The following is a 16,081-nucleotide window of genomic DNA, read 5'->3' as shown; positions in this document are numbered from 1 at the left end:
TACTGGAACATTCGCTCCATATCTCCACTCTCCTCCCCGACCTTTATGCATCGACACGTGGATAGATCGTCCACTCGGCATAATGCAGTCAGCACGTGGATAGATCGAATCCTGTTCAACAGATCTAACCCAGGACATGACTTGTAAGAGTGGACCGCCGTGAATCGTTTTTTATATGGATTTTTTAAGAGAACTTGAAGTACCATCTTGAGAGGGGGGCGAAATCTAAATGTGCATGGCTTTTACTCTATCAGGTAAATATGCCACATCACTATCTATAGAACTATAGAAACTAAGGATTAACAGAATACTTTTTCCAAGTGTTGACCAGGCTATTTACAAACTTGCTGTCTAGAAAGCCAATTGTCGGCCGGCATCAACGCTCAGCATCGGCGAACCAAATGCGTATCTCAAAGCTCCATCCTCATACGATTCTCCCTTCTTACGCATATGGGTGGCAGGCCATTCTTTCTTCCTGAGTTCATAGTAGTCTTGATGCAAATCACCTTCGCTGGCAAGATTGTATGTAGCATAGAGCGCTTTGCGATTCTCAGTACTGTGGTTAGGCCCACTGCGGTGAGCGAGGTATGAGGTGAAAATGAGCAATTGACCTTGTGAAAATATCAGAAGAGCCCAATAAACGAAGGACAATGACCATATGTGACTGAAGAATTGAACTTACCAGGCTCAAGTTCAACGGGTGTCCACTCATGAGAGTCCACCCACTCATCAGTGATGCAGTGGTCCTCGACTTTGAGAGGAATATCCATGTTATGGCTCGCATCAACAACCTCCAAACCTCCGTTGTTTAGGGTTGATTTGTCCACGGCAAGCAAGATGGTGAGGTGTTTCACATCTTTGATATGGTTGTAAGCCACAGCGTCAATATGCGGCGCAAATCCACCTGCCTCAGTTAGCAAAACTGTCTTCTTCCTCGCAAAAGCAGAAACACAAACCGCTTCCGGCGAGCTTGTAGTTAATCTTTTCCTTGAAAAGATGCATGGGTTCTCCCGAAAGCTCCTCTAAAAGTCCCAAGAGCTTTGTGCCGCGGAGCAGCCCGTTGAACCCCTCGTGGCTGTCGGCGTAGTTTTCTGTGCGGCAAAGAACCGTCTCTCCACGAGAATTTATTTCCTATTAATCGTTTTAAATAAGCCTCCGAAACATTGCATAAAAATAATATGAGATGCCATGGCAAAAGTACATATATCTTACCTCGTAGGGCATATATTGAGAGTCAGCAGTTGGCGTCCAGTCGTGGACCTCCTGTGCCCATCTCTGTACCTCAGCAGTCTCAGCATCGTTGAGAATATCTCGAACGATGAGATAGCCGTTTTCCTTGAAAAATGTGACCTGTTCAGCTGACAACATGGTGGTGATCTGATTAACTCTCGATTAACGATTTACGACAAGGGTAGCAGGACCTGTACAGAGCTAACCAGCTCTTTTGTAGCCTCCAACTTCTCCTCTCTCGTTTGCCCGTCCTCTTACATGAACAGTTTACATCGTCTATTCGGAAGTTTCCCGTCCAGCTAGCACTTCGCTTGCGGGAATACTCCCCCCTGCTGCCGTAGATCGTTCGTCCAGGATCCACGATGAGAAGCTTGTGAATTACGGACCGCCCCACCAAGTGGCTAGCATGCCGAAAGTGGCCAAACTGGACGGCTGCCGGCGCGCCTCCCGATGAATCAAGCGATACTCTCGGCGCACGTGGCTCCATTGCCGGCCGATCGGCACGAGGTACAGCTTCTTAACTTAATACAGCACGAATCGCGAGGCAGATGGCTAGAATCCTGATGGATGGAGAAGGTAGGATTGACAAATTTGTAGTCAGAAATGGCTTCTCACCAACCCTCGCACGTGGGAATCGGAAAAGCTGCGAGTGAACAAATGTCTCGCCAACGGAGCCCCTCAGCGGATGATACATGGACTTTTGTTCGTAATGATATTGGGTTTTAGTAATGGTATTGCTCGTTTACTATGGGTCTATCAGGAAGTACTGCTTATATGGCCTTTTGATATGTGTTGATCAGAAATTTCACCAATTATTTGCAGTTGCATCTATTCACGTGCATTGTCTGGGAGTATTAGGCGAGTAAGGTCCTCGGCGAACCAATCTTGCAACAATCTGCCACATATAAAGTTACATCGCATAAAAGTGGGAGTCTCCCAATTACAGGCGAGCGTTCTTTGAGACAAGGCACTGAGGGGAAACATAGCCCTTCCCACCCATCTTCTTTTATCCTCGCAGTTCAAATCGCAGAAAGCGGTAGACAAGCAGCAAGGATGGATCGCAAGAATGCTCTGGTTAATGAAGTGACTGTGTCGCCAACTCTTGAGCCCAGCAATGACACCAACAAAGATGTCGTCGATCAGCCAAGCAACATCTCGCGCATCAGCCGCATCTCGTCCATCTTCATGGTCCTCGTTGGTGGCTTGGCTTTGTTCTCAGACGGTTACAATGCCCAGGTCATCGGATACATGAATCCTCTCTTTAAAGAGTTGTATCCAGATGCATTCACTTCGACCATCAAGACCAGATTGTCCAACGCTTTTCTTATCGGCGAAGTGTTTGGCATGCTGTTCTTTGGCTGGGGAATCGACAAACTGGGACGCAGGACAGGCATCGTCTTTGCAACTTTGTTTTTAATCTTGGGTATCGTTCTTGCTACTGCGGCGCATGGCAAAACGCCAACCGGCATGTTCTGGATGATGATCGTTGGCCGTGGTGTTGCCGGATTCGGAGCTGGAGGTAAGTCTCGTTTCTCAAACTCATCACGAACGCAAAGATCGGCTACTGATAAACGTCGTGATAACAGGAGAATATCCCACATGCGGAACTGGCAGTGCCGAAGCTTCGGATGAGACCGCCTTTGTAAGGCGCCGTCGCGGCATGCTTGTCGCTGTCGCCACTGATTTCGCCATTGATCTAGGCTTCGTGATGGCCGGTGTCATCGTGCTGATTATCTTGGCAGCCTACCATCAGCATATTAACGATGGTGTGTGGCGTGTCTCTTTCGGGCTCGGCTTCGTTCTTCCCGTTGGCCTTTTGTTCTTCCGTCTTCGTTTGATCAACTCCTCGCAGTATCGGAAGCATGCTATGAAGACGCACATTCCTTACTGGCTGGTGATTAAGCGCTACTGGAAGCCAATGCTTGGAACGTCGCTGGCTTGGTTTTTCTACGATTTTGTTGTAAGTGAAGTCTCATCGCTTCGACCGTATGGAAAGAACACTCAATAACCTCTGTTAACCAGACTTATCCCTTTGGTATCTTTGGTTCCACCATCATCGGAACCTTGAACCCCAACAACACCCTCGTCCAAAACATTGGCTATGGCACTGTTCTGAACTGCTTTTACCTTCCCGGAACTCTCATTGGCGGCTTTCTCATGGACAGAATTGGACGCAAACAGACCATGGCACTTGGTTTCTTCCTATGGTCCATCCTTGGTTTCATCATTGGAGGTGCTCTCAACCCCATCACGAGTGTATTCCCACTCTTTGTCGTTTTGTATGGCATCTTCAACACCTTGGGAGAAATGGGTCCCGGTGTACGTTTAACTCATCCCCATGCCTTACATATAGCAGCCATGAGACTAACTTTCCCCAGGTCGGCACCTTTCTCTGCGGAGCTGAATCCTTCCCTACCCCAGTACGAGGCCACTTCCTGGGCCTTGCTGCTGCCGTTGGCAAAGCCGGTGCTGCGATTGGCACACAAGTTTTCACGCCCATCCAGAACTCTTTCTCCGATTCACAAAAGGGAGTTCAGGGAGTTTTCCTTATCGGAGCCGCATTTGCCATGGTTGGTTGCATTGTTACGTGGTTCCTGATTCCTGATAAGGAGAAGGATCTCGAAAGCGAAGACGCCCGATTCCGTGCTTACCTTGAGGAGAATGGATATGAGGGAACGTTTGGAGAATCTATGGATGACGAGATCAAAAGTACTGCTTTCCATATTTAGGGTGAATGGATTGCGGTAGGAGAACAAAATGGAGTCTTGATGAAATCCTAGTTAAACGAGATGATGTCATTAATTCTTATATAATATTTCTTGAATAGTATTAACATAGCGAGCAAAATACATCTCATATATTTACTGCTTTTCGTAAAAAGCATCCCAGCTCTGCTGCCTCCTCTCGAGATTAGTCCAGCGATTATACAGACTGTCGCTAAGCATTGCTGCAGATCAAGGAGCTTCTTTCCAAATCCTAATGGATATCCTCGATACAGAAGCAATACCAAGGATGCTAGTTAGCCATCATAAGGTAGTGTTTGGACGACATTATCGTGAGGAGTGATTGAAGTTGTTCGTTGAAATGTAGCGAAATTATGAATCCTTGAAAAGCCCTGTGCCATTTTTTACGCCTTGCTGGAGACATGAACAATCACCTTTCCACCGCTGGAGCCCTTTTTGAGATATGTAAAGGCTTCCACGGCCTCGTTAAACTCAAATGTTGAGTCAATGACAGTTTTGATCACACCTTCTGCTAACCACTTTGCGATTTGCGCCAGATCATCGCGGTCATTCTTTGTCATGTATAAGACGAATCGGTGTTTACCACCACCCAAGAACGAAGGAAGAAATTGTGCCGTTACGACGTTTTTGACACCGCTTAAGGATGCCGGACCACTCACCAGTACAAAAGCTCCTCCTGGCCTAAGGAAATGGCTCGCCTGGTTGTAAATGTCTGGAAAAGAAGAGCCGACATTATCGACAATATGGTCAAAGATTGTACCGCTCTCTTTCAGTTGCGTCACGATATCTCCGGCCTTGTAATCGATAATCGCATCAGCTCCCACTCGCTCACAGAGCTCCTTCTTCCCTGTAGAGCAAGAAACAGTGACATGGCATCCAAGAGCTTTTGCAATCTGGATACCGATGGTGCCCACACCTCCAGATCCGCCATTAATGAAGACTTTGGAGCCGGTTTGGACGTATGGCTTAATGGATTGATATGCTGTCAGGGCGGTTGTCGGCGCGCCAGCAGCGAGGTCTAGATCAAAATCTGGCGGCAACACTGCATAGTCGGCGCGATCGGCGATTATATATTGGGAGAGCGCACCAGGGCCCTTGGTAGGGTCCAGACGAACCAGCACGACATCTCCAGTTTTGGTGTCTGTAACATCATCTGCCACCGAGAGAACTCGGCCGCTGAGGTCCATGCCTGGCGTTCCGGGGATGGTCGTGATGGCTTTGGATACGAGGCCCAACTGCAGCATTTTGTAGTCCGCGGGATTAAGGCCTGCACTCGCAACTTCGACAAGAACTTGTCCTTTTCGAAGGGGCGCACTTGGCTGCGGTACATCGTCGACAAGCCTCAACGTCTCCTCAATAGGGCCAGGGGTGTCAAATCGCCACGCCTTCATGGTTTTGGACATGATGAGTGCAGAGCTTTTACAGGTAGTGGAATAAAATCGTGGCTAGAAAGCAATATGAAGAGGGAGAATTCTACAGGCAAGTTTTTATTCTCGGCTGAGGACGCAATAGACTTATACCCCAAGCTGAGAATGATGAAACTGCGTGAGCAAATTCCGCCAATAGCACCATACATTGCGGAGTTTAGTCATGAACGCGGACACAATTAACTAATTCGGAAGCCTCCACCTTCTTCATCCGTTGCCAAATTTTGGACAGATAGAGTTTTCCGCCGAATTCTGTAGTCGTTATTCACTAACTGGCGGATCCGCTTTTGTGCAAGATCCGGTCATTTCGGAGTAGTCCGAAGAGATAGGATATTGCCTCGGCTCAATTTTATGCCTAGGTACCAAATTTCGGGCTATTCTACAACAGCAGAAGGGATACATACCCCCGAGCAACCAATGCTGCTTCCTTGCAAAATGATCGATCTGAAGCAATGAACCGCTTTAGAATTACTTGTACAACAAAGGCTGATAAACAATTCTCAGATTCTCGGTAGCGAAAGAAGTTATTCTATGATACGGAGTAGAGCCCGCTTGATAGTTGGTTAAAATTTGATGGATAAACAGCTATAGTTTCAAGTACAGAAGATACGTGCCTAGAATATTTGATACAAAATTTCAAGCATCCATAGTCATGGCGAAGTAACATTAATTACCGGGGTAGCGCCTCGATCGCGAAATCTCACAAAAAGACAACGCTTCCAAAGTACATATGGTGGCAACCGATTTAGCCACGCATGGATGCTGAAAGTAATAATAATAGGCATGATGACTCCCTTGCTATGGCCAAAATAGAATATTGACTGAACTAATTGGTATTTTGAGATGCACTAAGAGGTACGACGCCCATTTATCGGGCTTTACAGGTTCCGCCGTTAGCATGGCTTCCCTTCGGTTCGATCGCCCGCTGCCGCGGCCGATCGGATCTAATCTAGGATTTTTAGTCATTTGATCCAGAGATTATGCATAGAATTTAATAAGATTAGCTCTTCCAGTTCAATAAACCATATAGGCTATTAAGAAGTAAAACCTCCAGTAAATGGTTCATACTGCAGCGATGCAGTTGAGAGGTGTGAACATGCATAGACAAACGAAGATAACAAAATCCGACCTATCGTTTACATCATCTTGGCTCAACTCTTATAAACGATATACTTATACAGAACCTCACGGTGGTCGAACCAATATCGTTCAACCCCACTCCATGATAAGCTAGAAGACACTGAGTTTTTTTCCAATTCACCAACATCATTTCTGAATATAGGATGTCATTTTCATGCATTTCCATTTCTCATAGATTGACATATTCATATGTACTGCATATATACTATAAACTATCGGTCATACAATAAGTAAGAATTGGCATATCCGGCTATTCAAATCATATTCCAGTTCGTCCATTCCCACGCTCATTTCTCATCATAAGCAGTTGTAAATATCCACGATAGCTCTCCAGAACAACATTAACCTCAGTTCAAGCATGGGCCCTTCATTCTGTTCATGGCTCGCAAATGTATGAATAGCAGACCAAGATGTTGCTCAAGCTACAAGCAGCACTGAAGGCGTTGCAGTCCTTGATGCTGTTATCACCAGGCCAACATTGGCCTTGCACGGTACCGTCTCCACCAGCAATGTAGAACAACCAAGTGCCATCGCCTTGGAGATAAAAGTTCATGTTTCCCACACCGCACATGCCGCTGAGCTCGAAATAGTTGGATCCAGTATTGTGAATGCCGTATCTTGGGGTTTGGCCAGAGATGACATGGCCAGCACGGTCTCCGTTGAGCATGCAGTTGCAATTATAGTAGTTGGAAGGGCAAGCAACGGCGTAGTCCTCGAGACTGCCACCCCATCCAGGGGCAATGGAGCATGGTCCTGTCAGGACGTGGAAATCGGCTGCGACATAGCTCGCAAAACCAAGAGTGGCAAGAAGTTGAGTGGTTGAGAATTTCATCTTGGAATTTAGGATCTGAAGAATTGAATTATGGGGGAATTAAAGATCCAACGGACGGTTTTGACTGGGTTGACTTTTCTTCTCTCAACTGTTGATTGCGGAGGGACGTAGACCTCTTTTATATATTTTTACAGCAACTCACGATGAGATCCTCGGCATAATGATCCTCCTGAGGGCTTGATTCTCTCATCTACCCCCTCATCACCATCTCGTCATAGCCAACAGATAAATGGAGTTGAAGTTGGGTAAATAGTTCGCCTAGATTGTTTCATTCTACCTTCTAATTATGGAAAGACTCTATCCCAGACAGAGTGGTCAGACAGACCGTCAGCTCAGCCAATATCTGCAGTCCATCATGATCAAAGCCCAACTCCATTCAGCCGGTTGGCGCAAAAACAGCCCAACAATCAGATAATACTACGTCAGAGGAAAAAGATACCATGTCTCTCGGCGTTTCCATTTACATAATGACAGATCCCCAAAACCTGAATATCTCACCGCAATCCATGCCAAGAGCGTCGATCGTCTAGAAGTTGTGAACTGCGTCCTTAAGTGGATGGATGCTAGACTGGGGTATAGTCCTATATATCCCTGAATAGGTATGCTGTTAGATGAACAGTAGTTATAAAAGGGTTGGACCTGCCTATCTAGGGGCTAGCATGGTGTGATCCGCGCATAATATTGGAATTCATGGAGCAATATACCAGATTGAGTGCCATCAAGGATAGACATAAAGGGTGTGAGATAAACGGCAACCCTTATCCCTTTCTGTCAGGGATTGCAGTTTCCTCTAGTGGTACTATAGAGACAATGGAGCAACTCGTTTTGGAACTGAGCGATTAAATTGTATGAGGAAACAAGGAATAAACTCAGCAGAAATGAGTTGGCTGAATCTTACCACAACCCTGCTTGGTAAAGGGACTAGTTAGTAGTTTTTCATTATTGCTTTGTAGACGATTTGAGGCTATAAATGACTGGAAATAGAATCCATCACTATTGGTTGTCAACCATGGACATTTTTAACCAAACTAGTGTTGATCATGTCCTGAAAATGTTCTCTTGCAGCTTCTGTTTCTGTACACCGGTTATTATGCTTATATTAGGCGTTTGTTCAGCATTGTGGAGCGACTATTCCGAAAGTGTTAACAGACACATGCCTGTAAGCAGGTGTAGTAATCTTCATAGACAGTGAGGCTGATTCCAGATTAATAAACACGCTTTTACGTTATACGAAAGCGAAGAGGGAAGTCCTTGTATCACTTTAGATAAGGATCCCCCCCAGGGGTTATGCTAAATACTGACCATTGTGCAATTTACCCGTTAAGTTCCACATTGGTAGTAGTACCACTCACGCCAATAGATATACAAGAGGCTTACAAATTTGTGAAAGCAGATCGAATCCAATATGCTATTTAGAACAGAACTTAGGTGGCAAGCATGATACTGCGTACTGGTGCTTGAATAGCGAAGTTGGCTATTTTAGATTGAGTTTTCGGCTGTTGTATCTCGAAGCGTTGGCGGAAATATAACAGTGCATAGAGAGCATCCCTCCCCGCAAGTCCTATCCCGGTACCTCGCTTTTCCAAGTTCTATCTTGCAGTAAACAACATATACAAGCAATCCTAGCCTGTAGGAACATTTGAAACCACGGATGGAACATATTCGCAGCTGAGCTCCCCAACAAGGTGTATAACACATACGTAATCTGACCGCCAAGCAGCTAAGATGTATGCTAGACGCAGTTGGTGGAACATATCTTCTTGGCGCACAGTCATAGGTTTGAGATTTCACCGTCTTAGGCAAGTAAAAGATGGCTTTGGGTATCAGATTCTTCTTTACAAAAGCTTCACCTTGAAACCGCCACAACAAACTAGTCCAACCGCTTAAAGATGCTTGACAAAGAAATCGGCGGCCTGCTTATAGCCTCGCTCAAACTCCTTGACATTCTCCTCGTTCTTCAGGTCAGATCTGGCGCCCATCCATCCGTGGTGCATAGTCTCATAAGTGGTAACATCAATCTTGTCGCCCATAATCTCCTTGTACAGAGCAACTTTGTCGGCAGGCTCATCCTTGGAGGCCAGCAGGATGTGAGGAGCCGTCTGGACCTTGGCGTCGTTCTCATCCAGGAGACTGCCCAATACAAGCCCGGTCAGTAAAAGGAAAAGGTCACGTCCTTCACAGGAAATTTTCTCAAAAAAACTCACCCAGGATGAGCGGTTCCGCTGGCCTCGAATCGTCGGCCAACACCCTCGTTGCCCTCTCCGCAAGCCAAAACAGCCAGCTTGCCACCCCAGCAGAGGCCGAAAAGACCCCAGTTGCCCTCTACGGCCGGAAACTTTTCCGTCAGCGCCTTGCGGAGAACCAGCAGCTTCTCGAGGTTGGCCTGAGGGTTGCCAGTAGAGCCGAAAAAGGCATTCACCGTCTTCTGCTTCTCCTCCGTGTCCATGGGGATGGAGTTGATGTCCAGGCCTGGGCCATCGAAGAAATCGGGCACCAGGACGAGGAATCCTGTGTGAGCGGAGAGACGATCAGCGCCCTGGATGGTCTGAGGCCAGATGCCGAAGATGTCGTAGATGTCGACAATTCCCTTGGTGGCATTCTCAGGTCCCACAATGTCTAGGTGTCATGTATCAGGAATTCCGCCCTTCTGCTGTTGATTTTCATCAGAGATGGCTCATCTTACAGGTGTTGATGCCGGCAATCTTCTCGTATTTGCCCTTGGGGGTGTAGTCAACAGTGACCGGAGCCAACTTGCAGCACGCCTCGCTAGCCATGGTGTCTAATTTGTGAGTAGGTGAAAGAGAAGAGGAAGAAGTGACTGTATCAAGAGTCTGAAGTTTGTCGAGTTGTTGACAGACATAGTGGGCTTCACTATCTACGGCTTTATATAATTGCACCTCTTTCTCCTCTGAGTGGGGCTTACGGACAAATTTCACATTTGGACAAAGCACAGTAGCTTCGTAGTTGCAAAATAGGATCTTCAAACCCGCCAACGGGAAAGCGAGTCTTGGGATTGGCGGTTAGAGGGCTCCATATCGAGCATCGAATCTCGCCGCCGTCGGCGCCGATCCGGCAAACCGATTTGAGTGGTAAAAATTGAAGATGAGGTAAATCTCCGAGAGGGGCACAAAGACCGAGTCGTGCAATTTATGGGTAGATTATCGCATACGAGTATTTATTGTAGAATTTTGATCGCATCGGGTAAGCTACATGCAAGGAGCAGTATATTATCCAGCCAGCCCAGTTTTGGTGTTTACTTGGCATGACGAGCTTTCGGCAACCAACACTCTCAAACCAGCAGATTACATATACCAGCGTTCTTTTTTTCTTCAAGGCGGGGTCATGAATGCGTTGCAATCATTCTTTTACTCACCCCGCTCTTAGCGCACAGTTATTGATATTCGTGTCCGAAGAGAGAAAAGCAGCGCATGGCATCCTCAATTAGTACCTTCTCATGTATACCCGTAAATTCGAAATAGTTCTCCGTGTTCCTCCATAAATTCCATGTAATCTTAAATCCGTGCTATCTCCGTGTAAATGGCTTCTTCTCCTTTAGACGGACGGACGGTCGTTTGTGACATAGACGGACACCGGATTTGAGCCAGATTCGGCTTAGACGACCCAGTATGAGAAGTGCTTGAAGACTTAAAGTCTACACTTCTCTCGTGCCTCTGTTTGTTTGTTGAAATGAATAATGTCGCTCATCTTTACGGTTACACGTAGACATCATAGGTACATGTAGCCAGCACCATGGCCTGTATCTACCCGGGACCGTATGGTCAACCATCATGGCATCGTCACATCTCTTACGTCATGTATTCTCATAGTAACATAACTCCCAGTAATGAGAGTTGCCATGAATAGCATTCATATACATCTTTTCTTCTTCTATCACCAACATCTTGTTTGATACATATGTAATCCCCATCACCAATTGTAATGCATCTCCAGAATGACGGACCAGCACTGGAAAACGCAGCCACCTTACCGAGAACCTGGCCCGGAATTTAACAAGGCGATGCAAGGTGCTTGTCATTGCGGTCGAGTAAAGTACTGGCTCAGCAAAGATAGTCCTCTAGCCTCCAAATACTGTCACTGCGATGATTGTAAAGTAATCCATGGTAAAGCATTCCCTCAATATAGCCTCTGTCAAATCATATCCTCAAACAGACTCATATCAAAGTCTAGGCGCCCCTTTCCAATGGGCAGCGATATTCCAAAAGTCAGATATGGCATTCCAAAACGGTACTGAGAGCCTGCGCTTTTACAACTCCGGTTCTCAGTCACAAGATCATGAGCTACCCTGCAAAGTAAGCTGCGCTTATTGCGGCAGCTTCATCATGGACGAAGGACGGAACATGGTTCTGCTATTTCCGACGCTTTTGTCATTCCAGAGCGAGACGCAGAAGAAGAATTTTGCTGTCCAGTACGTTATCTCCGGAGACCCAGGTTTAGATATGGTTATTGACGGCACATGCATGTGTCACCTCTTTTATCCGCATAGGGTCGTCGATTTGCCGGATGGGAAGCCGAAATGGGCAGGGTTGGATAGCAAGAGCGACTTGGTAGATGAAATCTGACCGCAAAAGAAAAAGAAAAAAAAAAAAAAAGCTCATGAAGATCCCTTTGTCCGGCATCATGGCTCGCATTCGCCATTCCTTCAAAGATCGAATCTCTGTAGTCCGCAGCCGTCAGGACAAAACACGTGCACAATTCAGGATCCAGATGTTCACAAATTCTTCTATTCCCGGTCCTCATGCATGGATGATATGTACACGGCGTTCCATCGTCCTCGCAGCACCCTAGTTGCTTCGTGCGCCTTCTTTTGACTCCCGCAGCTCGTTCATCTTGGCTACTCGCTTCTTGAACTCGACGTACTGGCATTTCTCGTAGCTGTGTCGCTCGTCCTAGCATCCCCGTCCGGAATCAGTTAGCAAAGCTGTCCTCTTGCTTCCAGCGTCCTCCCCTCCCCACGCTGTGTCTCCTCCGACTCCGGGATGGATGAAAACGTACCGAGCACTTCCACGGAGCGTACCAGGTCTCTCTCCGGCACTTGTTCAGGGGAATCAGGAGGTGGGCGCAGCTGTCTCTGTAGGCGAGAGGGAGACGGGCATCGCGCATCTCCTCGCGGGTCGCCTCTGCGGTTGGGTCAGCGGTTGCGGATCAAGGATTGAGGGCTCTTCAGGGTGAGTGAGAGCATGTGCACTTACGCCGCCCCTCAGTAGCTGCGTCGGAAGCCATTTTTGCGGTTCAATTGGCCTTCGATGATGTCGTGGGATGAGGCATTCGAATGCCGCAAAGGTCCTGTTCGGGTGAAGGTCGGCCGTCAGAGGAGCTGGTTTGCGGCCCGAAATGTGAGGCAGCCACTTTTTGAAGGTACCTTAGCGCAGGTACCGCTCTGGCCCTGGATCAATCATGATGAAATTGTAAGAGTAGTCAATATTCACAGTAAACAACAACCATTGAATGCTCGTTGTCTCGCTCCTTTTCGATCGAATCTCCTGATGACTCCCAAAATGTCATCTCCTGTCATCCTGTTTAGGCACCAGCTGCATGCTATGATTCTTCACAGTCCATGTCAAGATGCTGCTGATTTGGTGCAGCGCTGAACTTGTCATGTATCACCATACACAAACAAGAAGCACTTCAGACATGATCGACCAGCCCAAATCTGAAACCTGCGTAAGACATGAAATACACTTTCACCATCTCCAATCCCAACTCGCGACCCGCGACATTCCCAAACGCGCATCTCGCGTCCGTCGCGCTCCAAACTAGGCCGTCCAGCAGCAAATGATTGGCTCCCAGCCTTCCGCCACGGCACCGTGAATCTCATTACTGCCCAAAGCCTCACTTTGTTCACGACACAGCGACCAGCCACCACTAAAGCACTGCAGAATCATAAAAGTATGCGTCATCTGCTTATAGTTCATGCAAGTCAGCAGTTTTCGCGACGCGGCACCACGAGATGATGGCCAGTAGATGCTCGTTGTCTGTGCGACAAGCGCGTCGTCGTGGATCGTCAGGCTGTTGGGCTGAGATGAAGATTCTGCGTGCTCCATAGTGCGTAGGTTCTATATAAGTAGAGAGGCTAGAATCCTCGAATGTGTACTTTTTTCTTTGTCTCCAATCTTGTTTCTGTATAACTCTCTCTCTCTCTTTTGGTCTTTGAATCTTGCTCAAACTTTTTGTTATCGACTTTGCTTTCTCTCATTTGAATCGACATCCGTCTACTACACGGGTTTAATACATACACGACTACAATTACCTATTTGTGATTCACTCTTTACATCCAACGACCTGCTTCAGCATATTGTATCACCACGGCGCACTTCTTTCATTTCAACTTCGTACAAATAATTATACACACTTAATAACTCAACCACTTCACCATGGCATCTCATCCCGACGACATCATCGCCTGGCTCGTCCCAACCACACATTATTCTTGGGCCGACAAATCCACCCAACTCCCCGAAAACGCCTCTCGTATCATCTCATCTCCGAAATCACACCCGTTTCTCTCATCTCGCCTCTCCAACCTCACAAACCATGCTCCCGGGCGAGCCATCCAACTCACATTCTCACAACCTCCTAAACGACCAGGCAGCTTCATCCTCGGCACGGATCCGAGGACCTGCGATATTATTCTACCCAGCGTCGAGGGTATCTCGAAACAACACTGCGCAATCAGCTTCGACGCACAGTCCAGACTGGTGCTGAGCGACTTTTCAGAAAGGGGAACGCAGGTGTGGTACGACTGGGAAAGCAACGGCGACAAAACCGATTACTCGTGGATTCTCAGCAGCGGGTGCTCTGACGAGTTCCCCAGTATGGTGCAGCGCATCACGGTTGACATCCAAGGAGTGCGGTTTCAAATCGTCGTAAACAATCATTCAGATTGGAACACCTTCAGAGAACAGGTCGACAGATTCTGTGAACAGCCTAGCTGGGAAGATGCCTTCCCCTGGGTTGATACCTCCTCATTACTACTGTCGTCTGCCACGACTCCTTTCCAGCATGTTGTTGTAAAGAACACAACAAGCGAACCGATCGGAGAGGTGTATCTCTGGAACTTGGCACGACCATGGGAGCCGATGGTAAAGGCATCAGCATAGGATGCCAGGCGTATTCACGCAGCACATCGGCTTGGCAGCTGTACAGAGTACTCTGCATTTTGGAATTATAAGATAGCTGAAAGGGCTGCTGCAATTGAATGACAGAGACAGCCCATCCTTAGCAATGCAATAAATTTTTGACTCAATTCTCGAATGTGCAACGCTCATAAATATTGTGATAAGTCGACCCCCATCCAAAGAGGGTATTATAGTAAACTCCGAAAGCATGTTTCCCCCGGTTGTATGATTTGCCTCTACCATCACTTGATGTCCTCCATTGATGCAAAAATTCCCATTTTATGCTGTAGCCGCTTCTGCCTCAGCTGATTGCGCCTCGGCGGGTTTCTCCTCCTCATCCATGAAACGTGTCATGGCAAACTCTGGTGCTCTTCTTCGCTGGATCTTGCGCGCTCCCTTGGTTCCTTTTCTCAAAGCGGCTGTAGCAGCCTCCTCCTTGACAAGTGCCTTTTCCGCCTCCCTGTCCAGCATGGTTCCCTCTAGACTGAGGTAGCTCGTCTCGCCGCTGACACCGACATCGAAGTTGCGAATACGGAAACGAATCTTGCCCTTAACCTTCTTTCCATTGGCGTCAACCCAGAAGCCCGTGCTGTGAATCTGGCGCACGACTCCGTGGTCGTCAGCGGTAATCACCGATGCAGTCTCCTCCATACCATGGGCCTCGGGGTCCTCGTTAGAGACCCACTTCCAGGCAGATGGTAGACGTCGAGCCTCAATGGAAGCGTTGAATTGACCGAAGCAAACGACACCAATATGGCCTTCAGTCTGCAGGTTGATGCTGCCTTCCATCCACGCACCACGGCTGGGGACAAACAGGTCGACTTCTGCGGTAATCCAGCCAAAACCAACGGCGTACTCGTTGACTGATTTCAGGATGCTGGGATCATCATCTGAAGCCGCGGCACCCTTGCGCCCGGGATTCTCACCCAGAGCGACGTTCTTGTAGTTCATCAACACACCCCGCAAAGACGGAACGTATTTGTTTTTGAGGTGTTGTAGATGTTGGTACTCGGCATTCGTTACTGGTTGCGACCAGCCGATGGGGTATATGGGCTCGTAGAGAGACACAGTCTGGCTATAGAAGGGATACTGAGGGTTTGCAGGGATGTCGGGCGGTTGGTAAACTCCTGAGGATGTCTCTTGGATGGGTTGATCGACGTTCATGGAATCGGCATTGGCATCGACAGCTTCAGGAATGTCATTGCTTTCTTCGGCATCCTCGTCGGCGTGCTTCTTGGACTTCTTCTTCTTCTTCGGCTTCTCTTCACCAGCATCCTCAGCCTCGTGATCCTCTTCCTTGTGCTTCTTCTTGTGCTCCTTCTTCTTCTTCTTGTGCGCTACTTCGGAATCGCTATGGTCCAGCAGTTGTGAAGCCTCGACATCCTCATCTTGGTTTTCTTCGACGGATGCGCTCTTGGATTTCTTGTGCTTGCGGCTGCTGCCAGTTACTGCTTCCTCTTCCCTGTCTCGCTTCTTTTCTGACTTGGATGCCTTGTCTTTCTTGTGCTTCTTTTCGGACTTTGGAATTGCCGGCTCGGGCGACGCAATTGAGGCAGACATTTTGTCGCAAAT

The 16,081-nt window shown here is 47.6% G+C and overlaps 9 protein-coding genes across 9 annotated transcripts; 3 read left to right on the top strand and 6 right to left on the bottom strand.

Moving 5' to 3' along the window:
- Window positions 1-351: 351 nt before the first annotated feature.
- TRIVIDRAFT_32653 (uncharacterized protein) lies at window positions 352-1,368 on the bottom strand (the record flags this gene model as incomplete). Its single annotated transcript, XM_014104489.1, is given in 4 exon segments — window positions 352-611; window positions 683-933; window positions 953-1,131; window positions 1,213-1,368. The coding sequence occupies 4 exon segments, from the start codon at window positions 1,366-1,368 to the stop codon at window positions 352-354; spliced, it is 846 nt and encodes a 281-aa protein (XP_013959964.1).
- A 1,047-nt stretch (window positions 1,369-2,415) lies between these two features.
- Window positions 2,416-3,959, top strand: TRIVIDRAFT_189491 (uncharacterized protein; the record flags this gene model as incomplete). Its single annotated transcript, XM_014104488.1, has 4 exons — window positions 2,416-2,749; window positions 2,817-3,190; window positions 3,253-3,549; window positions 3,609-3,959. 4 exons carry the CDS (start codon window positions 2,416-2,418, stop codon window positions 3,957-3,959), a joined length of 1,356 nt encoding a protein of 451 aa, XP_013959963.1.
- Window positions 3,960-4,034: 75 nt separating this feature from the next.
- Window positions 4,035-5,439, bottom strand: TRIVIDRAFT_215513 (uncharacterized protein; the record flags this gene model as incomplete). The annotated part of the gene is made up of 1 exon (XM_014104487.1): window positions 4,035-5,439. One exon carries the CDS (start codon window positions 5,375-5,377, stop codon window positions 4,358-4,360), a length of 1,020 nt encoding a protein of 339 aa, XP_013959962.1.
- Window positions 5,440-6,917: 1,478 nt separating this feature from the next.
- On the bottom strand, window positions 6,918-7,373 carry TRIVIDRAFT_55099 (uncharacterized protein; the record flags this gene model as incomplete). The annotated part of the gene is made up of 1 exon (XM_014104486.1): window positions 6,918-7,373. One exon carries the CDS (start codon window positions 7,371-7,373, stop codon window positions 6,918-6,920), a length of 456 nt encoding a protein of 151 aa, XP_013959961.1.
- A 1,883-nt stretch (window positions 7,374-9,256) lies between these two features.
- Window positions 9,257-10,147, bottom strand: TRIVIDRAFT_62426 (uncharacterized protein; the record flags this gene model as incomplete). Its single annotated transcript, XM_014104485.1, has 3 exons — window positions 9,257-9,503; window positions 9,578-9,989; window positions 10,057-10,147. 3 exons carry the CDS (start codon window positions 10,145-10,147, stop codon window positions 9,257-9,259), a joined length of 750 nt encoding a protein of 249 aa, XP_013959960.1.
- A 1,178-nt stretch (window positions 10,148-11,325) lies between these two features.
- On the top strand, window positions 11,326-11,953 carry TRIVIDRAFT_32216 (uncharacterized protein; the record flags this gene model as incomplete). The annotated part of the gene is made up of 2 exons (XM_014104484.1): window positions 11,326-11,494; window positions 11,562-11,953. 2 exons carry the CDS (start codon window positions 11,326-11,328, stop codon window positions 11,951-11,953), a joined length of 561 nt encoding a protein of 186 aa, XP_013959959.1.
- Window positions 11,954-12,100: 147 nt separating this feature from the next.
- Window positions 12,101-12,643, bottom strand: TRIVIDRAFT_72822 (uncharacterized protein; the record flags this gene model as incomplete). Its single annotated transcript, XM_014104483.1, has 3 exons — window positions 12,101-12,280; window positions 12,387-12,511; window positions 12,584-12,643. The coding sequence occupies 3 exons, from the start codon at window positions 12,612-12,614 to the stop codon at window positions 12,176-12,178; spliced, it is 261 nt and encodes an 86-aa protein (XP_013959958.1).
- Window positions 12,644-13,765: 1,122 nt separating this feature from the next.
- Window positions 13,766-14,491, top strand: TRIVIDRAFT_55095 (uncharacterized protein; the record flags this gene model as incomplete). The annotated part of the gene is made up of 1 exon (XM_014104482.1): window positions 13,766-14,491. One exon carries the CDS (start codon window positions 13,766-13,768, stop codon window positions 14,489-14,491), a length of 726 nt encoding a protein of 241 aa, XP_013959957.1.
- A 297-nt stretch (window positions 14,492-14,788) lies between these two features.
- Window positions 14,789-15,673, bottom strand: TRIVIDRAFT_33427 (uncharacterized protein; the record flags this gene model as incomplete). The annotated part of the gene is made up of 1 exon (XM_014104481.1): window positions 14,789-15,673. One exon carries the CDS (start codon window positions 15,671-15,673, stop codon window positions 14,789-14,791), a length of 885 nt encoding a protein of 294 aa, XP_013959956.1.
- Window positions 15,674-16,081: the final 408 nt, after the last annotated feature.

Source organism: Trichoderma virens (assembly GCF_000170995.1).
Source record: "Trichoderma virens Gv29-8 chromosome Unknown TRIVIscaffold_3, whole genome shotgun sequence".
Classification (NCBI taxonomy): Eukaryota; Fungi; Ascomycota; class Sordariomycetes; order Hypocreales; family Hypocreaceae; genus Trichoderma; species Trichoderma virens.
The sequence above is the reverse complement of the archived record's forward strand: the minus strand, read 5'-3'. Positions and strand labels throughout refer to the sequence as shown.